At 34.1% G+C, this 22,017-nt stretch overlaps 1 protein-coding gene across 2 annotated transcripts in view; it reads left to right on the top strand.

Annotated features, from left to right (window-relative positions):
• The first annotated feature begins 16,190 nt into the window (after window positions 1-16,190).
• The window catches only part of TEX9 (testis expressed 9), a 57,800-nt gene continuing 51,973 nt past the window's right edge, over window positions 16,191-22,017 (top strand). For both annotated transcript variants that reach the window (XM_015596113.2, XM_015596112.2), the window contains exons 1-2: window positions 16,191-16,298; window positions 16,400-16,491. In XM_015596113.2, the coding sequence (XP_015451599.1) occupies window positions 16,272-16,298; window positions 16,400-16,491 (119 nt within the window). In that variant the 5' untranslated portion in view covers window positions 16,191-16,271. The remainder of the gene's footprint in view (window positions 16,299-16,399; window positions 16,492-22,017) is intronic.

Below are 22,017 nucleotides of genomic sequence, written 5' to 3'. Positions count from 1 at the left end.
AGATTGAAAAAAGAAGCAACTTCAGTGCTTTGGGGAATTAACTTCATTTTCAGGAAGTTAACATGTGAAGGAATCCCAGATAGGAGTATTGGAAAGTGTTGAGTGATAAGGTGTTAAAGGCAAACACAGATGTTAATTGCTGCATTTCTATTTCAAGCTTTTCCGTGTGTCTTCTGGGTTTATACCTATTTAAGGTATAAATCTATTTAAATAATTTTCTCTTGACAGATGCAATGGCTGACAGCACCTCTATTCTTGTTTATTATCTCTGTTTTCAGTAGTCTTATCATATGATGCTTTATATCAGGTTACTGGAATATGTTTGTCGTCACATCAGAAATATATTGCTTTAAAATAAAAAAAAAATAAGCTTTTCATGCAGAAAATTTTAGTTACTTCACCCAAACTCTGAAATAAGATATTCAGTCAGTTAATAAAGATTGAGCTCTGTTATATAATTTCATACTATATAAGAATGCTTGAAAAATACATTTCTAAATATCTTTGAATCATTTTTCTTTTATCGTCTCTCCAACTTAGCTTATTATCTAAACTACCTAAGGTAAGTTCTTTCCTATTATTACATAAAACTAATGAACAAATATTAAGATATTTGTGATATAGGGCATAATATTTGGGTACCTGAACTGCTCACAGCCCCCTTCTAAAAAAATAGATTGGAAGCAGCCCTTAAGCATAGGTGGCCATGCTTAGGTTTAGAGTGAAGCTATTATGAGAGCTTTGGCTAAGAGTGGTGCCCTTGTGTCCAATAACTGGCCAATACTAACAGAGACTTCTTTTAGAGACCGAATGAGACACCTGATGTAAAAGGGCTGTTTCACTGTTATTGGCAGAAGCAGCAGCAATAAAGATAGTAACTGCATGGCTGAGTACTAGGATTGGGAGTAATAAAAGTCTGCTGTTGTTGGGATGATGAAGTAAGCAGATTGCTGAAGTTATATTGTTTCCATTATGATACTCCAGTTCCCCATGGCCTGGCTATATAGTTATTGAGACTGTTTCCTTTTCTTCCAGTGACCTCTCCTCTGTATATTCACAATAGATCCTCGTTAATTGAAATAACATGAGAATGTTTCTTACAATTCTAAAAAGCCCAGAGTAGTGCTTCTCAAATTTTAACATGCATGCATACGTATCTCTGGGGGAGCTTGTTAAAATTCTGATTCTGATTCAGTAGGTCTGGGGTGTGGACTGAGATTCTGTATTTTATAAGTTTCCAGGTAGTACTGATGCTGTTAATCCATGGCTATGGACCGCACTTTGAGTAACAAAGGCTTAGATAACACCTATTCTATGAGCTACGTGCTCAGCGAATTATTGATCATTTAAAGTTCCTACTAAGGAATACATCTATAAAGATTATTTCAAACTCTTCGACAATCGAATATTAACACTGGAGAAATCATCTAATTCAATGTTGTCTTGGTCCATTCAGGATGCTATAACAGAAATACCATACACTGGGTGGTATGAACAACAGACATTTGTTTCTCATAGTTCTAGAGACTGAAAGACTGAGATTAGAGTGCCAGCATGATCGAGTTCTTGTGAGGGCCCTTTTCTAGGTGGCAGATGGCTGACTTCTAATTGTATCCTCACATGGTGGAGAGCAGAAAGAGGAAGCAAGTTCTCTGGTGACTCTTATAAGAGCACTAATCCCATGCATGAGGGCTCTACTCTCATGACCTCATACAATTCTAATTACCCCCAAAGGCCCCATCTCCTAATACCATCACACTGGGAAGTAGGGTTCTGACATATGAATTTTGGGAGGGCACACACATTCAGTCCATAACAAATGCCTCAATCAATGCAAGAACCCTTTCTACAATATCCATAATGCATGTAGTCTCACTCAGCTTTTGTTTGAATGCTTATTAGCGATATTCACTACCCTACAAGACAGTCCGTTGTATGTGGAAACAACTCTGATTATGAGGCCTCATAAAGTCAGGGCCTAACTACAGCGAAGCCTAGTCAAAAAAGGTAAAAACTATGAATCATAGAGCATTTTAAAATAATTGTAACTACCGTCTATTGGTTATCATAATGACTTACAATATGGGTTTCTTTGTTTTACAAATAGGGAAATTGAGACTCAGGGTAGTTACTTATCCAAAGTTGCACAGATATTAGGTGTTGGAACCAGGAATCAGGCCCAGATCTGTCTGAGTCGAAAGTGTGTATTCTTTGCACAATAGTCTTTCAAAGTATGATTTAGTTTATTTGAAATACTTTAAATGTCTAGATTACCAAGATAGTTTCTTAGCTAGGACGCCTACACATAGTTTCTCTCTACTTATTCATTTTACTCACTCCTGTTAGGTAAATTTTCATTAAATTTTTTTTAATTACAATACCACTGCCAGGTTCATGAACCTTCAATGTCTTCTGAGTATCATTCACACCTTCTTACTCTCTGCTACCCACCGTAATCCTCTGTTCCAGATATCCCAGTCACTTCCTTTTCTCTTTATATCCACATGATTTTTGTTTTCCAATGCTTGCTAAATGTTACAGGTTGTTTAAGGCCTGGATCAAAATCTTCATTCTCTGTGAAGTTTTTCCTTATTTTTCAAGACTTCCAGGAGTTTTCCCTTCTTGAATTCCTACAGTATTTATTATATGTTTTAGCCATTACTTAATCACAAATTCAATCAGATCATTGTCATGACTTTTGTATTTTTTCAGTCTCATTTCCTCCAACATTAATTTAAACATTTTATGAACTCCCAACATACAGTTTATATGTAATGAATTTTCCTGCCTAGCCCAGTTTTTACTTCTAAAGTAGAGAGTGTGTTATTTTTATACTTTTTATAGTTGGCTGTACATATAATGGCAGAATAGAACTTTTTTCTTAAACCTTGTACTTATAGCATTTCTAAGAATTAAATTTTGATTCTGAAATACATAATAGAAAATAAAATAATTATACTGATTATAAAAATACTACTCTAATTTAAAAAATTTTTGTAGTAAAAAGAGTGATGGAGTTGGTGTCATAAAACCTGGCTTTTAACTCCAAATCTACTGTTAATGAACCATATAACCTTGAGTGAATTTTAAATATCTCTCTAAAAATTGATTTCCTCATTACTATAAAATGAAGGACCTGCTCTAAAATTCCATGATTCTGTGATATAATTTAATCTAAACTTCAAAAATACTTTATCTTGAGTAGATTGGGGTTCTATTTATAAGTAATGTCAAGGATATCTTAGATATTCACATTTTCCATATTGTATTTGCTTCATGCACACATTGAACTGAATTCCCATTAGCTTCCCTTCCCTCTCCATTAGCCTTGTCTCTATCCAGTTTCTAGCTCCATATTATTGAATTAATGTGAGTGTATATCCAGGTTATACTCAAAGTGATGAACTTAATTGGTTAAAGATCCAGAATTTACAACATCCTTTAAATTCCTCTTTGTTTTCACAATGTTTCCATAGGACAAATGCTATGTTTTATACATTCTCATTACTCTGAACATTATTTCAAAACAGATGTGGTTGCTACATAGAATTATATCAATTTATATAAAAATGTTGAAATATTTGTAGAATTGAATTATGGAAGACTGGTTTTGAATTTGCAAGTTCTGTTTACAGTAGAAGCAATCACATGCATTGTTATCACAGAGTACTTCCTTATTTAAGCAAGGCACTGTGAGAGAAAATATGTGCCATCCATGACTTGACTTGCAGCCGATTCTTTTAGTCATTTAGTAGATAGATAAATATTATCTGAAAGACACCAGAAAATTGGTATTATCAAGGCAGGACTTGAGGAGAACCTTGTCATTCGGGGGATAACAGATTAAAATATGGTGCGGCTTTACAACCTGATCTAATAATTAATGCCCATAAACATTGGCATAGAGAATATTTTGAATAATTACAGCTAATGCTCTGCTTTTACTCAGGAAAGGCTACAGATTTAACACACTCTTGTCTGACCTGATCTGACATTAATTACACAATGTTCTAAGGTAGGGAACAGCTGCTGGAAAATACATAACAAAAAATAAGGGATGTGAATGTGTCTTGTTTGCTGTTGATTGTCAATCTGCTGAGAAAAAATAACATCCAGAAATAAGCCCTCCCTCCCAAAATAGATTGTATAAACAATTTTAGGGACAGCAGTGAGATGAAAAAATTTTTTTTCTTGACTATTCATTTTATGTATTCAGCATGGCTTTTATAGGAAAATGACTTTTCTATAGCCTATTACCGCATATAGTACTGTATACATACATTTTAATGTATATTTGATTTATTATATTGTTTGCATTTGCTTGTTTTAATTAAACTAATGTATATGCTGCTATTTTTGATTCTATTATGCTTCAAAACAGCATGTTGAAAAGAATAGTCACTTCCCAAGGGTGCCACAAAGAAGTGTTTGGCTTTGGATATTTTTAAGTAAAAAATTAAAATGACAATTATTGTTCAATTTCTGATATCTCTAGAAAACTATTGGGAAAAATATAAAATTATATGAATACTCTGAAAGAGAGCACTTATGAAAATCATAACCTACAGTTTTCAGAGTTGTGAATAACAGCTTTTTAAGATTACATTAATTTAAAAGGAATCAAATAATTATTAAAAGAAAATTTTGACTATGATTAAAGTCTCATTTTAAATGAATTATTTAAAGTAAAATCTAACAAAAAGTAGAAAAAAATTCTAACAAAAAGAGATGACGTGGTAAAAATTTTAAGTGACATAAGTAAAGAAACCAGCATGAGGCAAGGCAGTTCAGTTGGTCAGGTGTCAGCCTCAGATTTGAGGATATGGACTGATTCAAAAGACATGTGCAACCATTTTTCAGCACCAAATTCCTCAAACATACTTTTATAGTAATTTCCTTCCATTCATTCCTTTGTAATATGGCTTCTAATTCTTCTACTTTACTATAAATATCCTTCCTGAAGCCAGCAGGAACTTTTTTCTTGCCAAATCCAGAGGCCTTTTCTCAGTACGACTATGGCTCAATTGTATTTTAGATGGGTAGCCTCAAATTCATTTCATTTTATTTTTAGTATTCTAAATATTACAAAAGTAATGTATATTCTTTGTAGTGAAATAGAACATACAGATTTTAAAAAATCATTGTGCTAACCAACGCTAACATTTTAATGGAATCTTTCTTGGCTTTTAAACACATGTATATACTTTGCACATTTGTACCCTGAATTTGCTCATTTGGGGTCAGAGATAGGAGTCATTCTTACATTAATACTCAGATATTGCTGGCTTTTGCTTATCTGCTGACAGAAAACATTGTTCACTTCTGCACTGTATTTCAAATATTTCTGGTGTCCCTAGAGGTGTCTCTCTGGTACTTACAAACAAGTCTTACTTTAAAGGTACTGCAACTACTCTATGAAGTATCCACTTCCCTCCCACTAGGCATCGTGGTCTCTGTTAAACACCAACGTTGGTTCTTTAGAGCCCTTGAATTGTCAAAATAGGGCTGATCTCTAAAAGTAAAGAGATGGGGGAAAGATAGAGTAGGAAGGTGACAAATCAAAAGAATGTCAAGTTATATTTATATCAGATAAAACTGACCAATCAAAAAGCATTTTTGGAGATAGACTATTACATAATAAGAAAAGATTCATTTCACCAAGATTTAAACCTCACTTGCTTCTAACACATTTCAATCCCAAGATGTCCTTTATTCTTCACATTTTAATATATCCGAAGTCAAAATGCATCTCATAGTCATAGTCAGGTAAGTGCCAGAAGCAATGTGATTATCACTGATTGAACATTCACATCAAAACTTGCAAAATGGGCACAGAGACAGGGAAGAAAATTATAGAGAAAACAGTAGAGCCCCTTTAATAAGTGCTGTACAACCAACACTTGATGATACAGAAGGAAATACTATGTGGAGAAGTATGGACATCTATGACAGTTGAAAAGTGATTCAAACAAGTCAAACTGAATATTACGAATTATTTAGGAATGTCTTAACCAATCTTTTCCCAGCTTTATTGAAGAATAATTTACACACAATAAAATTCACCCACTTTAAGTTTATAGTTTAGTGAGTTTTGGCATTTATATACAGTCATATGTCCACGACTATAATCAAGATATAAAACATTTCTAACAACCAAAAGTTTCTCTTGGCTCTTTCCAGTCAAAACCTTCCTTTCTCCTCCAATTCCAGGCAACCATTGATCTGCTTTCAGTCACCATGGTTTGCTTTTTTTAGAATTTAATATTAATGGAATCATACAGTTGTTAGAACACAGAGACCCAGGAAAAAGCCCCGAGACTAAAAATCTACTTCCATAAGTAGAGGGCAGGGAAAGACCAAATAAAGAGGCTGGCCACTTCAGTCTGGTAGTCAATAGAGTCAGTTAATTAAGAGAAACTTGCATAAGAGGCATGTCTTGGGTGCTGCAAGATGACATGGAGCCCCACACCACTTGGCAGGTGCCAAAGAACTATATAGGGTAAAGGGGGAATAGAATAGTCATGGCTCTAGTGTGTGAATGCTACCAGGTACAGGAAATTACTTTACATGCTTCACTGCATCAGGACAACAACCTGTTCCAGGAACAAGCACAAAGCAGGAGGCAAGAGAAGGGTGCTGATTTATTTCAGAATGAATGTCAATTATAATCAGAGAGTCTCTAAGCGGGGTTTGCAGAAAGCAACCTCCATTTTGACCCAGATCCAGCTGCAGGACAGAGAGCAGTCATGTCAAAGAACAGTCTCTCCTCCACAATAATATGTAATTTTTTATATTTGATATATGTTTTAATTTGTCTTGGGCAATCATCTAGATTGCTGTGTTGTATGGTAACTATATGTCAATAAGACACTGCCAAATTGTTTTTTATGTGATGTGAAACATGGATCAAAGTCAACTTTTTTTCATTTGGATTTATAATTGTTCCAGCAATATTTATTGAAAACCCTATCCTTTGGCTCCCTTGAATGCCTTTGCACCTTTACACCTTTATTTAAATGTTTGGGTTTACTTCTAGACTATCGTCTAGTCCACCGATCCATGCGTCTGCACTTTTTGTCAGTACTACACTGTCTTAATTTCTGTAATCTTAAAATCAGGAATTGTGAGTCCTCCAACGTTGCTGTTCTTTCTCCAAATTGTTTTAACTCATTGAGTTTCTTTTATCATTCCATATAAATTTTAGAATCAGCTTGTTGATTCCTACAAAAATCCTGCTGGAATATTGATTATAGAGAATTGACTTCTTCATAATATTAAGTCTCCTAATCCAAGAACATGGAATATCTTTTCATTTATTTGGTCTTTGATGACTTTTAGCAGTGTTTTGCAGTTTTCAGCATATAGATTTTGCACATATTGGTAGATTATACCTAAGCATTTCATATTCTTTTGGTGCTATTATAAATAGGACTGCATTTTAAATTTTAATTTCAAATTTTTCATTGCTAGAATATAGAACTACAATTAGTTTTTGTATATTTACCTTGTATCTTAAAACTTTGGTAAACTCACTAAATAGTTCCGTGGATTTTTTTTGTTAAATTCTTTGGAATTTTCTAATAAGACAATCATGTCATCTGTGAATAGAGAATTTTATTTTCTCCTTTCCAAGATAAATAAATTGATTAAATTACCTTATTGCACAGGATGGAAACTTTAGTTATTCATTATGGTTATGAATAGGCATGTTAAAAGTGGAAATCTCTGTCCTGGTCCTCATATTAGGAGAAAACTTTTTTTTATTATTATTAAGTATGATCTTAGATATTTTTTTTTTTGAGATACTCTTTATCAGGTTGAAGAAATTCCCTTCTATTCCCAGTTTGATGAGAATCCCATGTTTTAATCTTCCTTTTTTTAAAAAACTAATTACCACAAATTAGGCATTATTATTAGTGGTAATTTTGGAGAAATTATTTCTTTAGACCTACATACATGTTTACCATTTTATTGGCTTAGTATTCTTCTGGCGTCTCCAAGTATTCCTCTGGTATTATTTTCTTTCTTCTGAGAGTACATCTTTTAGAAGATCCTTTAATATGAGAATGTGGGTGGTAAATCTCTTAGTTTGTATTTATCTGAAGATATCTTTATTTCATCTTCACTCTTGTAATATAGTGTTAGTGCATATGTGCACAGTTCTAGACTGAAATTATTTTCTTTGATCACTTTGAAGATATAATAAAATCTCCTTATAGTAAGATCGGTGAAGATGAAAATTTTCAATTTTGATTGTGTAAAAAGAAGAGTAGGTTTATTGCGAAAATTGAAATGAGTCATCTGAGTCTGTCTAGCTGATTGGCCAGAAATTCTAGTGGTCTGACTCTATAATTAAAATCTTTGCTCATCCTGGTTGTGTTTTGGCACCACTTGGTGGCTGCTTCAAAATAAATGTCAATGGTGCCAATTTTGGATCCCATCTCACTAGCTAGAACTTCCAGAATAGTGGCAGCATTTATAGTAATTTTCTCTTTAGCTGGAGCCCATTTAGTCAATCTAATCAAAGGAGATTGGGTTGGAAAAATACTGGCAATAAAGGGTGCTCACTTTTTCTCACCCAGCCTTACCCTTTCCTCCATGTCTTCTGTCTCATCTGCTAGGAATGTAAAAGTTTGAAAACGGGGCTAGACAGAAGGCAGCCAATCATTAATGATCCAAATTCTTATTATAATGGGGCTTATTATCTTGGGATTTCACTCATTTTACTGTTTTCTGGCTTCCATTGTTGCTATTAAAACATTTGCTTTCAGTCTAATTGTTTCTTTGTAGGCTGTCTTTTTTCTCTCTGGCTGCTTTAAAGATCTCTTTTTCTTTGGTGTTTCGAATTTTATGACAGGTCTAAGAATGGCTTTTTAAATTTATTTTCCTTGCCACATTCTGTGCTTCTTGAATTTATATTCATGTCATTCCTAAATTCCGGAAAATTCTAAGTAATTAATTTTTGTAATATTGTTTCTGATTTCTTAATATCTGTCCTTCTTGCAATCTGATTATTTATATGTCAGATCTTCTCAGTTTAACTTCTATAATTGTTTGATATTTATTTCGTATTTTCCATCTCTTTTTCATTCTCTGTTCATTCTGGATAACTTTTTTAGATACTTTACAAATTACCTGTGTTAAACCTGCCATTCAACCTATCCACTGAGTGTTTCCATTTCAACAAATATATCTTTAATGTCTAAAAGCTTCATTAATTATTCATCACATCTGCTTGGTCATTCCTGATAATCTTGTTGCTTGCTCATCATTATGATTCTATCCCTTATTTCTTTAGATAGTTTCTGGATAGGTATTCTATATTTAACAGCTGATAAATTTTAGTATCTGACTTTCTTGGTGGCTCTAAATATTATTTATTCTGATTACTCACTCATAGTGGCTTGCTTCCTTTATGCCTGGTGATTTTTTATGGTGAACTCACATTTTCTTGATCCTAATCCAGGAAGCTGGTGGGCTTAAGTAGATATATTTTTTCTCGGAAAAAGATTTGGGCACTCCACTCCACTAATCTGGAGCTACATTAGCCTTTTTTAGTGAATTTAGTAGCTAAGAGTAAGGATTTCAGGTTCAGCTCCTTCATATTACTGTTGACCTAAGCCTTGTTTTCTGAGCACAGTTCTTTTATGGGTATTTTCTCAGGCTAGTTCTATTATTCTTAGTTGCCTGTTTGAAGAATCAGTTTTGTTTATTTGAGGGGGCAGAAAGCTGGAGGAAGATATGTCAGGAGGACACAGAAATTTTTCCTAATTCCTTCAAGTTCAGAAATGTTTGTTGTTTTGCAGTATAAGGGTACACCATGATCGAGCTAACAATTCTGTTGGAGCAAAAGTCTCTTTTAGCTTATTTTTTAAAAATAGTCTATATCTTTTAGAAAAAATTTAAACTTACAGAAAAAAATGAGAATATAGTGCAGAGCTCCCATATACCCTGTACCCAGTTTCCCCTGTCAGTAACATATTACATTAATATAGTACATTTGTTAAAATTAATAAACCATAATTGATACATTATTATTAACTTAAGTCCATAGTTTATTAAGATTTCTTTGGTTTTTTAACCTAATGCCTTTTTCTGTTCCAGGATTCTTTCCAGGATAACACTTTACATTTAGTTGTCGTGTCTCCTTAGGCTCCTCTAGGTTGTGAAAATTTCTCAAACTTTCCTTGCTTTGGATGTCCTTGATAGTTTAGAGAAGTACTAATTAGGTATTTTGTAGGATGTCCCTCTATTTGGATTTTTTTTATTGTGATAAAATATACATAACATAAAACTTACCATTTTAACTGTTTTTAAGTGTACAATCTGGTGACATTAAATATATTCACACAGCTATGCAATGGTCACCATTATCCATTTTCAGAACTTTTTCATCATCCCATACAGAAACTCTATCCATTAAAAATTAATTCCTCAGTCCCCGCTCTCCTAATTCTCTGGTAACCACATTTTTCTGAATTTGCCTCTTCTAGTCACCTTATATAAATAGAATCATACAATATTTATCCTTTTATGTCTGGCTTGTTTCACTTAGCATGCTTTTAAAGTTCATTCATGTTCCAGAAGTTTTTTTGGTCGATTCTTTAGGATTTTCACCATAGACACTCAGGTTACTTCTGAACAAAGACATTTATTTCTTGCTTTCTAATCTGTATACTATTTATTTTATTTTCTTATTATTATCTAGGACTTTAGACATATTAAATAAGAATGATGAGAGAGGACATATTTGCATGCTCCTGATCTTAGAGAAAAAGAATCTAGTTTCTCACTATTAAGTATGATGATGTTAGCTGTAGGTTTTTTTATAGATGTTCTTTATCAAGTTGAGGATGTTCCCCCCATTCCTAGATTGCCGAGAATGTTGTTGGATTTTCTCAAAAGCTTTTGCTGCATCAATTTATATAATTTTTCTTCTTTTTCTTCTTGATGTGCTGAATTACAGTGGTGATTTTAGAATGCCGAATCATCCTTGTATACCTGGAATAAATCCTACTTGGTTGTGTCATATAATTCTTTTTGTACATTGTTGGATTCAATTTGCAAATATTTCTTGAGGATTTTCATATCTATGTTTGTGAGAGATATCTGTAGTTTCTCTTATAATGTTTTTAACTGCTTTCAGTATTAGTGTAATGCAGGACTCATGAAGTAAGTTAGAAAGTATTTCCTCTACTCTTTTCTAGAGGAGATTGTGGAGCATTGGTATTTTTTCTTACTTAAATATTTGGTAGAAGTCACCAGTAAAGCCATCTGGGTCAGATGCTTTCTTTCTTGGAAGATTATTGACTCAGTCTCTGACTACTCAGATTATTTATTTCTCCTTGTGTAAGTTCTGATAGTTTGCATCTTTTGAGGAATTGGTCTATTTCATCTAATTATCAAATTTGTGGATATAGAGTTGTTTATAGTATTCCTTTATTATCTTTTTAATGTTTATGGGATAATTAATGATAATCTATAGTCTATTGTTGACACTAGTATTGTATTGTTTATATTTTTAAATTTCCTGTATATTATGATGTTTTGACATCTTAAAAAACCTTTCTGTTTGGGATAGATTGTCTCTCCTTGAGCTAGCCAGTTCTCAGAGATAGCAAAGGGCTCAGCCGAAAGTATGTCTTTGATATGCAAACTACTCAATCCAAAATTATATCTCCTCTATCTGTCCTGTTCACCCCAAAAGGCAATATTCCTCTGCCTTAATCTCCCAGGGCCGGTTACCAAGCAACTAGCAACAGCTCTTATCCCCCAAGGCCTGCCGAAATTATTCAAACTAGCCAATTCTAAACTGTTTTCCATGCCTTGCCTTGCTTCTCCTGTGGAAACCCCAATAAAGGCTAGCCTAGGTTTTTCCCCCTCATTCCTGTTTTGTCTCCTGACCACCCTAAAGTTTTCCCATGTAATCCTGTATGTCATGCTGCGCCTCCTGTTTCTAGGATCTTGAATATAATAAACTTTGTCTGCCTAAGCCTTTCCTGTGTCTTCTATTGTGGTTGTACCTGACCATCACATACAGAACACAGAACAGGTAATTTTGTGTCTTCACTCTTTTTTTCTTGGTTAGCATGGCTAGAGGTTTATTGATTTTATTGATCTTTTCAAAAAAACAGATTTTGGTTTCTGTGATTTTTTTCGATTGTTTCCCTGTTTTCAATTTCATTGATTGCTGCTCTAATTTTTTTTTTTTATTTCTCTTCTTTTGCTCTGTTTAGCTTAAATTGCTCTTCTTTATCTCATTGGCTAAGGTGGAACCTTAGATTGTTGATTTTAGATTTTTCTTCCTTTTTAAAATATGCACTTAATGCCAAGTACTCTAAGCACTGCTTTCATTGCATCTCACAAGATTCTATAAGTTGTATTTTCATTTAGTTCAAAATGTTTTCAAATTTCTCTTGAGACTTCTTCTTTGACCATGTATTATTTAGGAATGTGTGTTTAACCTTCAAATATTTGGGTATTATCCAGCTATTTTTCTGTTATTGATTTCTAATTTGATTCTACTGTGGCCTGAGAACATAGTTTGTATGATTTCTGTTATAAGTTGAATTGCATCCCTCCAAAAGATATGTTGAAGCCCTAAACCCCCACCCCCACCCCAACCTGTGAATATGACCTTATTTGGAAATAGAGTGTTTACAGATGTGATCAAGTTATGATGTGGTCACTAGGGTGGCTCTGTAAAATGAGTGCCTGGCAATAAGCTTTTTAAAATTGTAATATATGTAACATTAAGCTGGGGCATCCATTTCAAACACATCCATCCCAAATAAACATATTGTTAGCTGGATGATACAGTTACTAGATAAACAACTAGATAAGGATCCAGTCTTCCCCCTCCCATGAAGTTCTCCTTTTAGAAAGTACTGGTAACCTAGATAACTGACTGCTTGATTAGACCCATGTATCCCTTCCTGCACCCTAATTCCTAGTCTTATGTATTAAAACTCACCAATAAAAAGTGAACCTGTGAAACCATAGGCACCCCATTCTCAACCCTGATAAAGGCAGAACCTCAGGTTTGCACACTGTCTATCCCCAACCCTTTCTCTTTGCATGGCCCTTGGGCTTGCCATGTATCCTCTGGGGCTTGTGAGTAATAAACTTTGTCTTCTCAAAGTTCCCTGATGGTTGTTACTGAGATATGTTTTGCAGTCATAGTGAGAGCCATAAGATCCAGTCCAGCTACAACACTGGTTCTGGTTGGGGAAATGTCTTTGTGTGTGTAGGATGTTTGTGGGGGTGACCACAAGTAGTAAGGGCCCAGATGTGTACTCCTAGGCATTCCTAGCCAATAACATCACTATTAATAGGCTGAAACTAACATGATACAGGGTCCAAAGCCAATAGACTGGAGTCTTTATGAGAAGATGAAATGTGTAGACAGAGACACACAGGGAGAATGCTATGTGACTACAGAGGCAGAGATTGGAATGATGCAGCTGCAAGCCAAAGAATGCCAAGAAGTGACAACTGCCACAAAAAAAAACAAAAAAAAACAAAAAAAAAACAAAAAAAAAACAAGAAAGAGGCAAGGAAGAAGTCTTCCCTACATGTTTCAAAGGGAGCATAGCATGGCCCTGCAAACACCTTGATTTTGGACTTCTAGCCCCCCAAATTGTTAGATAATACATTTGTTTTCTGTTAAGCCACCCAGTTTGTGGTATTTTGTTACAGCAGCTTGAGGAAACTAACATAATTTCTATTCTTTTAAATTTATTAATGTGCATTTTACGGGCCAGAATGTCTTCTGTTTTAGTAAATGTTCCACGTGACCTGGAGAAAAATGTGTATTCTCCTGTTGTTGGGTGGAGTATTTGCTAAATGTCAATTAGATTGAGTTGATTGATAGTGCTGTTCAGGGCAATTATATCCTTACCAATTTTCTGCCTACTTGATCTATCAATTACTAAAAGAGGGGTGTTGAAATCTCCAAATATATCAGTAGATTTATCTATATCTCTTTGCAGTTCCATTAGTTTTTGCCTCATTTTGACACTCAAATTTTAGATGCAGACACATTAAGGATTGTTACGTCTTCTTGGAGAATTGACCTCTTTATCATTATATAATTCTCCTTTTTGTTGCTGATAATTTTCTTTGTTCTCAAGTCAGCTTTGTTTGAAATTAATATAGCTTCTCCAGCTTTCTTTTGATTAACATTAGTATGATGTGCTTTATTTCTTGGCTTTTTCGTTTTAATAATTTATTTTTAATGTTTTAACAACTTGATTGATGTATTTCACCTTCTTACAATTCACCCACATACTGTACTATTCATTGGCTTTTAGTATATTCACGGAGTTGTGCAACAATTATCACAATTATTTTTAGAACATTTTCATTACTATCCCTCTGCCAAAAAAAAAAAAAAAAAAGAAAGACCTTATGACCACTTAGCCAACTCCCCATCATATGCTAGAGCTGGCAACCACCAATCTACTATCTCTATAGATTTACCTATTGTGGATATTTCATATATTATATGGTCATGTTTGAATGGGATCATATGTGTTTTTTCGTGATTTGCTTCTTTCATAAAGCATGTTTTTAAGGTTCATTTGTATTGTAGTATGTATCAGTACTTCATTCCTTTTTGGTGCCGAATATCGTATGAATATAATACTTTTTACTTACTAATTACAGTTTATGATCATTTGGGTTATTTTCACATTTTGGCTATTCTGAACAATGCTGCTATAAGCATTTGTGTATACATTCTTTTATGAAGTATATGTTTTCATTTTTCTTAGGTCTATACCTAAGAGTGGGTTGCTGGACCATGTTGTAACTGTGTGTAAACTTTTGAGGAACTGCCAGACTGTTTTCCACAGCAGCCGCACAATTTTATATTTTGGATACAGTATCTGAAGGTTTGAATTTCTCCGTAGCCTCCTTAACTCTTGTTATTGTCCATCTTTTTGATTACTGTATAGTCATCCTAGTGGGTGTGAAGTGGTAGTTCACTGTAATTCTGATTTCCATTTCCCTGAAGACTAATGATATTGAGCAGCTTTCATTTGTTTTCAGCTGTTTGTATACGTACTTTGGAGAAATGTCTATTCAGAATCCCTGCCCTTTTTTTACTTGGGTTATTTGTCTATTTTTGAGTTTTAATAGCTCTATGTATTCAAAATACAAGTCTCTTATCAAATGTAAGATTTGCACATTTTTCCTCCCTTTCTGTGCTCTGCCTTTTCCCTTTATGATATCCTTTGAAAAAAGACATTTTTAATTTTGTCAGTGTTCAATTCATCGATTTTTTTCATTTGTTGTTTGTGTTTTTGGTGTCATATCAAGAAATCATTACCTAATTCAAGATGGTGAAAATTTACACCTGTTTTCTTTGAAGAGCTTTATAGTTTTAGCTAAAGTTTAACTCTTTGATCCATTTTGAGTTAATTTTTGTACTTGATGTGAGAAAGTGTCCAACTTCATTCTTTGCACGTGGATATTCACTTGTCCCTGTACCACTTGTTGAAAAGATCATTCTTTTCCCCACTGAATGGTTTGGGCATCCTGGCTGAAGATTATGTGACCCTAAATATAAAGGTTTGTTCTGGGCTCTCAAGTTTATTCCCCCCAAATTGGAACTTTTGACTGCTTACTATGTTAAAAGCACAATGATAAGCACAATTCATTTACTCCTCGTAGTAACTCTGGGCACTATTCTTACTCTCATTTTACTTATTAGTCACCGTAGAGTGATCTATCCAAGACTATACAGCTAGTAAGTGGCACAGCCAGGACAGAAACTTAGGTCTAACTTGGGAGTCTGAGCGCTTACCCATGCTATCAATAAACGTGAGATATCAGAACTTAGAAGGCGACTGAAGAGTTCATTTTAAACAAAACAGGTGTAGATCGGATTGTCCACTAACTTTGAAAAAGCACAACGGTGTAGGGGCTTTACCGTGCTGCTTCCTACTGAGTATAGGCAATGGACCTGCCTACCTTGGTTGGTTGAAAATTGTTCACGCCAACTTAAGAATTTATAAGTCAACGCACTACACTGGCTTCCCAGGGGCAGCGCAACGCCTTGTAAAGCCTTTAAAGCTGAGGGGCACAGACGCAGCGGAGCCCACGCCCAGACCCCTGCCCCCAGCCCTTCACCCCAGCCTTGCCCAGCTCTCCCCGCAAAACGTGGGAGTGAGCGGAGTAGGCGCCCTCAGCGAGAGGCTGCTAGGGATGAGTTAGCTCTCGCGGGAAGTGGTGTCGTTGCTTTGGTAACGGCGTCGCGGTCGTGAAAGATGGCGGGGCGAGGTCTTGGCGCCCGGGTCAGTTCAACCCGTCTCCTGGGTAGTGAGTGGGTTCCGGGCGGGCCAGAGGATGGCAAACTACGTTCACTCCGGGTCTGAAAGTCTCGATCTCTTTACAGAGACGGCCCGTTTCAGGAACTCGGCTCCCGCCGCGCGTTCGGCAGCCTGCTACACCTAGGCGGGACCTCCTCGACAAGGAGGAAGAATATAAGTAAGAAATTTGCCGGTTAAGCTGCTTCTTTCTTTCACCTAAATGAGGCTGCTTAGAAGTACTTTTCCTGGTGACCGATTGGATCTTTGAGATTACTCGCCAGCATTCTCTTCCATCATCCTGTTCGCTTGCCCTTCTTCATCTTTTCTTTTTAAACATGAACTCGCCTGCGTCCTAGAAGTGTTTAAAGTGGGCGAAAATTTGATTTAACCCAAGTAAACATATTCGTCAATCAGATAACTGCTAGAAGTGGTTGGATAGTGGGAATTGCCACGGATAGTTCAATTTCTGGTTTAAGGAATTCCACTTAATTCCCAGTTCCTAGAATTTATGTATGTAAATTTTTTTAGACTTTGTTTCTAAATTAAAAGCATGTTTCTCAGGGCATTTGGAATTACCGTTCTTGTCCACATTTGGTAGATTTGGGAGAAGGATTTTCATTCCTTACCTGCTCTCAGAGTAATTACAACTACCCTAACAACACATTTTCACTCTTAGACCATCTCTCGTCATCCCCCAGTTTTCACACAGATGCCGAGAGTAATCTTTTAATTAGATCATGTGACTCCCTTGTCTCAGACTTGCAGTGGTTTCCTGTTGCATCATTTTTCTAACCACTCTCCAGCCTAACTGGCCTTTTAGTTCCTCAAGCTTTTCCCTTTTTCCTTGTGCACTTGCCTTCTACCTGAGAATTCTCAAAGTGGCCTTGACTATGCTAAGTAGGCTCTGTTACTTTTTTTTTTTTGTCGTATTAGTTTTTCTTTGCAAATAGCATAACATTACAATAAATTCTTTTGTTAATTTTATGTCTTTTTCTTCCAACGGACAATGAATTCCACAAGGTCCGAGACCATGTATTTTACTTACCATCATATATACTCTTACAAAAAGATTATGTTTTAACACTTTCTTTTTAAAGTAACTAATTTAAAATTTGGAAAACATTCTAGCAGTTCATCAAACACTTAAACAGAGTTTAAGTTTAATTTATACTTAAAATTAAAACCATATTTAAAGTTAAAATTGAAGTGTGCTCTAGATGAATGAGAACATGCCAACTTGCCATAGCATGTGAGAACATAATCATCCTCTATTTGATGAAATGGGTATTATTCCAATTCAAGAGTGTATGTAAGCAACAAATCTGTTGTCTATATACAGTTCTGAATCAGCCGTGCTCAACCAAAAATGGTTATTTCATTACCGTACATCATACTAAATACCTGTACTATTAGGTTTATTCGTTTAGTTTATTTAAGGGTATATTTAACAGGGCTCTGGTTGTTAGAGATATGGTCCTACTTAAAGGCAGACATCTTTAGGAGCCGTTCTATTTCAGTAAAAGTTGCTTCCTGGTAAAGGCGCCCAGGTGTTACTTGTTCTGTTACCTATACTCTCTGGTGTGCAAATCTGAGGAATTTGAACAGAGTAGTTCCCAGGCTCTGTCTGAAGCTTGTTAATCACTTTTGTGCCATGGAGAAAAGTAAAATATGTCCATTCTTTGTGTGTGTGTGTGTGTGTGTGGTGAAATTGGTATACGTTATATATATTTCAGATGTACAACATTATAATTCAGTATTTGTATACATTACATAGTGATTACCACTGCAAGTCTTAGCTTCCCCTTCTCCTCAGTACCCTGCCCCTCTGGTAACTGCCAATCTGTTGTTTGTATCTATAAGTTTGTTTTTGTTTTTTTTCAGATTCCACATTGAAGAGAAATCATATTGTATTTGTCTATGACCATTCTTATAGGCAAGAATATGAGTTTATAAAAGTTTTTTGCTACATGTTGTCTTGGTGTTAAGCATATTAGGATGTCTTTTCAATCAGTCAAGCACAGGTCTTCCCCGGGATCCCAATCCAGAATATTCTACAATCAACTCCTGTCAAATAGTTGGAGGAAATAATCACTATCTGGGAAGATAGACTAAGGAATGTGCTGATCATTGAATTCAATAGATTTTTTTCAAATTTCATGCATGTATATCATAAAACCAGAGACCTTATAAGATTATGTGTCATCTTTTTTCATTGGCTTTGAAAACTGGTAGGGCAAGCCTCAGCCCCTCTCCCTAACTGCCCAAACCTCTGCCTGTAAATGCTAATTACATTGTATTTATAGATTAATTTGTATAGAACTGACATCTTTATGCTGTTGAATCTTCTTTTCCACGAATATGGTATATCCATTTATACAGGGATGTTTAAATGTCCTTTAAAAATATTTTTTTATATTCCTACATAAAAGTCTTACACATATAATTTTTTCAAGGTACTTTATAGTTTTTGTTGCTATAATGAATGACCTTTTTTTCTATTGCAGTTTCTAAATGGATAGGTGTATAGGAACTTTATTAATTTTTGTATGTTCATTCTGCACTTATAGATAGATGTAGATTGTCAGCTCTGCTAAACTTTTATTCATTCCATAGAGTTACTTGGATTTTGGATAAAGACAGTTACATGCAAGTTATGATATAGAAAGTGGTGAAGAGCATCTTTATCTTGATTATGATTTTAAGTAGCCCACTTTAAATAACTTGTCACTGCATTTGTTTGCCGTAGATTTATCAGGCTTAAGGAAGCTGTTTTCCTTAATTCCTGTTTTGAAGGAATATTAATTTTATCAAACTTTTTTTCCTGAAGTGATGAAATGTTTTTCTCACCCCCTCGTTTAATGTTTTAACATACTGAACTACAAAGGCAGATTTCTTGTTTTTCTTTAAAGACTGTTGGATTTGATTGCTTTATTTTACAGTTTTTATTTTTTATTTTTGCATCTATGAATAAAAGTGAAATTGGTCTTATACTTTTTTCTAATTCTTTTTCTTTCTGATTTTGAAACCTGTGTTATCCTTGCCACATGAAATAAGCTGAATGGTTTTCCTTTTTTGTTTTATTCTGTTCTTGGAAGCTTTTTGTTATCAGGGATCATCTGCTCTTTGATGAAAATTGTGAAACAGTCTGGTATGGGGTACTTTTTGCCTATCAATTTAGTTTCTTTAATAATTGTTGCTTCCAGAATAAGTTTTGGGTATTTGATAGTTTTCTAGAAAAGTGCCCATTTAATGTATGTTTTAATTTTATTAGCATAAATTTATTCTAATTCTCTTATGTTTTAAATCTTGGCTGTGTCCGTAACCTTATATACACCTTTTGGGGACTTTCCAATATTTATTTTTGTCTTTCTAGTAGGTTTATATATTTACTGGTTCAAAGAATTAGCTTTTGGTTTTATTGCTAACCTATTTTTTTTTTAATTTCATTAGTCTTTATTATTTCTATCTGTTCTAATTGTGGATTTATTTTTTCCTTTTTTTGTTTTTTCTTATTTTTTAATAAATATATTTAATTTCTGTAAATTTCTCTTCATTTACAGGTTATCTGTAGTTCAGGACCTGTTTTGATATGTATTTCTTTTGTGGTCATTTAATAGTTTTGAATATTTTATGATTTTCATAATGATTATTTAAAAATAGTTTCTAAACATGTTTTTCATGTTATTTTAAAATTATTTGCAGTATGGCCAGAAAATGTATATAATATTGATTTTCGGAAATGTATTGAAACTTAGTTGTGACCAAGTACATGCTCACTTTTTGTAAATATCCTTTGATAAAAAGGATATTTAATCCTTTGATAGAAAGGATATTTACTATATATAGACTGTCTGTTAGATCAAGCTAATTAGTTTTGATGTCCATAACATCAGTTTATCATCATTTTATTTCTCTTAGCTATATTGGTTTCTGTTAGAGATGTGCTAAAATCATCTCGAATTTTAAAATAATTCTAATAATTGTGTCCATTTTTGTTTGGGAGCTATATTTGATTTACTTAAGTTCTGTAGATGAATTATTCCTTTCATTATTACAGACTTATCTTTTTTAATTCCTTTATTTTCAAACATTTTATGTCATTTAGCTTTAAGAGTATTCCTTTTATATTGTCTGATAATTTCTGCCTTCTAATAAGTGAATTTATATTATTAATTTGAAGTCGTTTTGGCCATCTTATTTTTCGTGTTTTCTATTTACTGTCCCTTTTCTTGGGTCCTTTTCTTTCTTCTGTTAGATTGAATGAGTTTTGTTATGTCTTTATTTTTCTTTTACTGGTTTGGAAAGACCTTAGACTGCTTTAACTTGGTTTCCCCTTGTCTGTCAAGTTAGATATTAGGTAATACTTTACTTGTTCTTTGTTTTGAATAACCTTACCTGTTATTTTTACATTCTATACTAATTTAGATTTATCATTAAGTTTATCATCATTCTTTTTCTCCAGGTTCACTTCCCTTATTCCTGAAGTATAGATCCCTGAAATTTTGAGTCTTAAATTTTCCAGTCTTTTCTGAAAATTTTGTTACTTTGCACGTATTCTCTAAAAACAGTTTAGCTGAACATAGAATTCTAAATGCCTGTTTTTGTCCCCCAGTATTTATTAAAGATACCATTTCATTGTCCACTGGAATCTAGAGATGTTGATGAGCCATCTACTATTAGCTTTTTAGATAACCATGTTGGCAGACTGTCTGTTCTTATTAAATATTTGCTTTGGTAGTTTAAAGAATATTCTCTTTGTATTTGAAGTTTGGCAGTCTCACTATGATGTGTGCAGGTGTGGATTTGTTTTCTTAATTCTGCTTTAGATCTATATCGTTCTTCAATTTTGGAAAATTCTCAGCATTATCTCTTCAAATCTTGATGTTCCCACCTCTGGAATTTTTTGCAGCAACTTCTATTAGGTAGATGTAAATCTGTCTTTGTCATACAATGTCTTCAGTGGATATTAACCTCTCTTTTGTATTTTTCTTTTTCTCTGTACCTCCTTGCAGGTGATTTCCTCACATCTGTCTTCCAATTCATTTGCTCCCTCTTCAGTTTATTCTATTGTTCAACTTACTCATTAAGTTTGAGTTTTTTAACTTCAGTGACTCTCTTCATATATGTAATTTCTATTTGTATTTTTTCCATATTCAGTGTTTTTTGTAATGTCTGGTTCTTGCCTATAGTTTCTGTTCTTGCTTTTGTTTTTAAACAAAAAATGCATATTTAAAAATCTTTTAAAGATTATTTTATTATCTCTAGATTTTACAGTACAAATTTTGTTGCATCTGCTGATTCTCTTGCTGACTTGTTTCTTTATGCAATTTGTTATCTTTACAAAGTAATCTTTAACAGTGTTTAATTTTTGAGAGAGTTTTATATGTTATATAGATGAGTAAATGTCCCTGTGGGTGGTTTTGCATTTAATTTATTAGAGTTATCACTGGTTCTAGGCCAACTTTCTATATTAAAGTTTTGACAGAGAGTCCCTATACCATTTGGGTAAGATGAACTTGGACCATATTCCTGTGTGCTGTCATTACTCACAAGACAGTCTTTTCCACCCATGGCTCTAGTTTCATTTCCATTCACCTAAGGTTATGGGTAGCATTTTGTAGTCTGTATTTCACAGGTGTAGCTCTTCATGACTCCCACACATGCATCATTTTCTAGCTGTTGAGCTATTTTGGTTTCTGTTCCT

This window comes from Pteropus alecto, unplaced genomic scaffold (genome assembly GCF_000325575.1).
Source record: "Pteropus alecto unplaced genomic scaffold, ASM32557v1 scaffold86, whole genome shotgun sequence".
In the NCBI taxonomy this organism is placed as follows: Eukaryota; Metazoa; Chordata; class Mammalia; order Chiroptera; family Pteropodidae; genus Pteropus; species Pteropus alecto.
The sequence above is the reverse complement of the archived record's forward strand: the minus strand, read 5'-3'. Positions and strand labels throughout refer to the sequence as shown.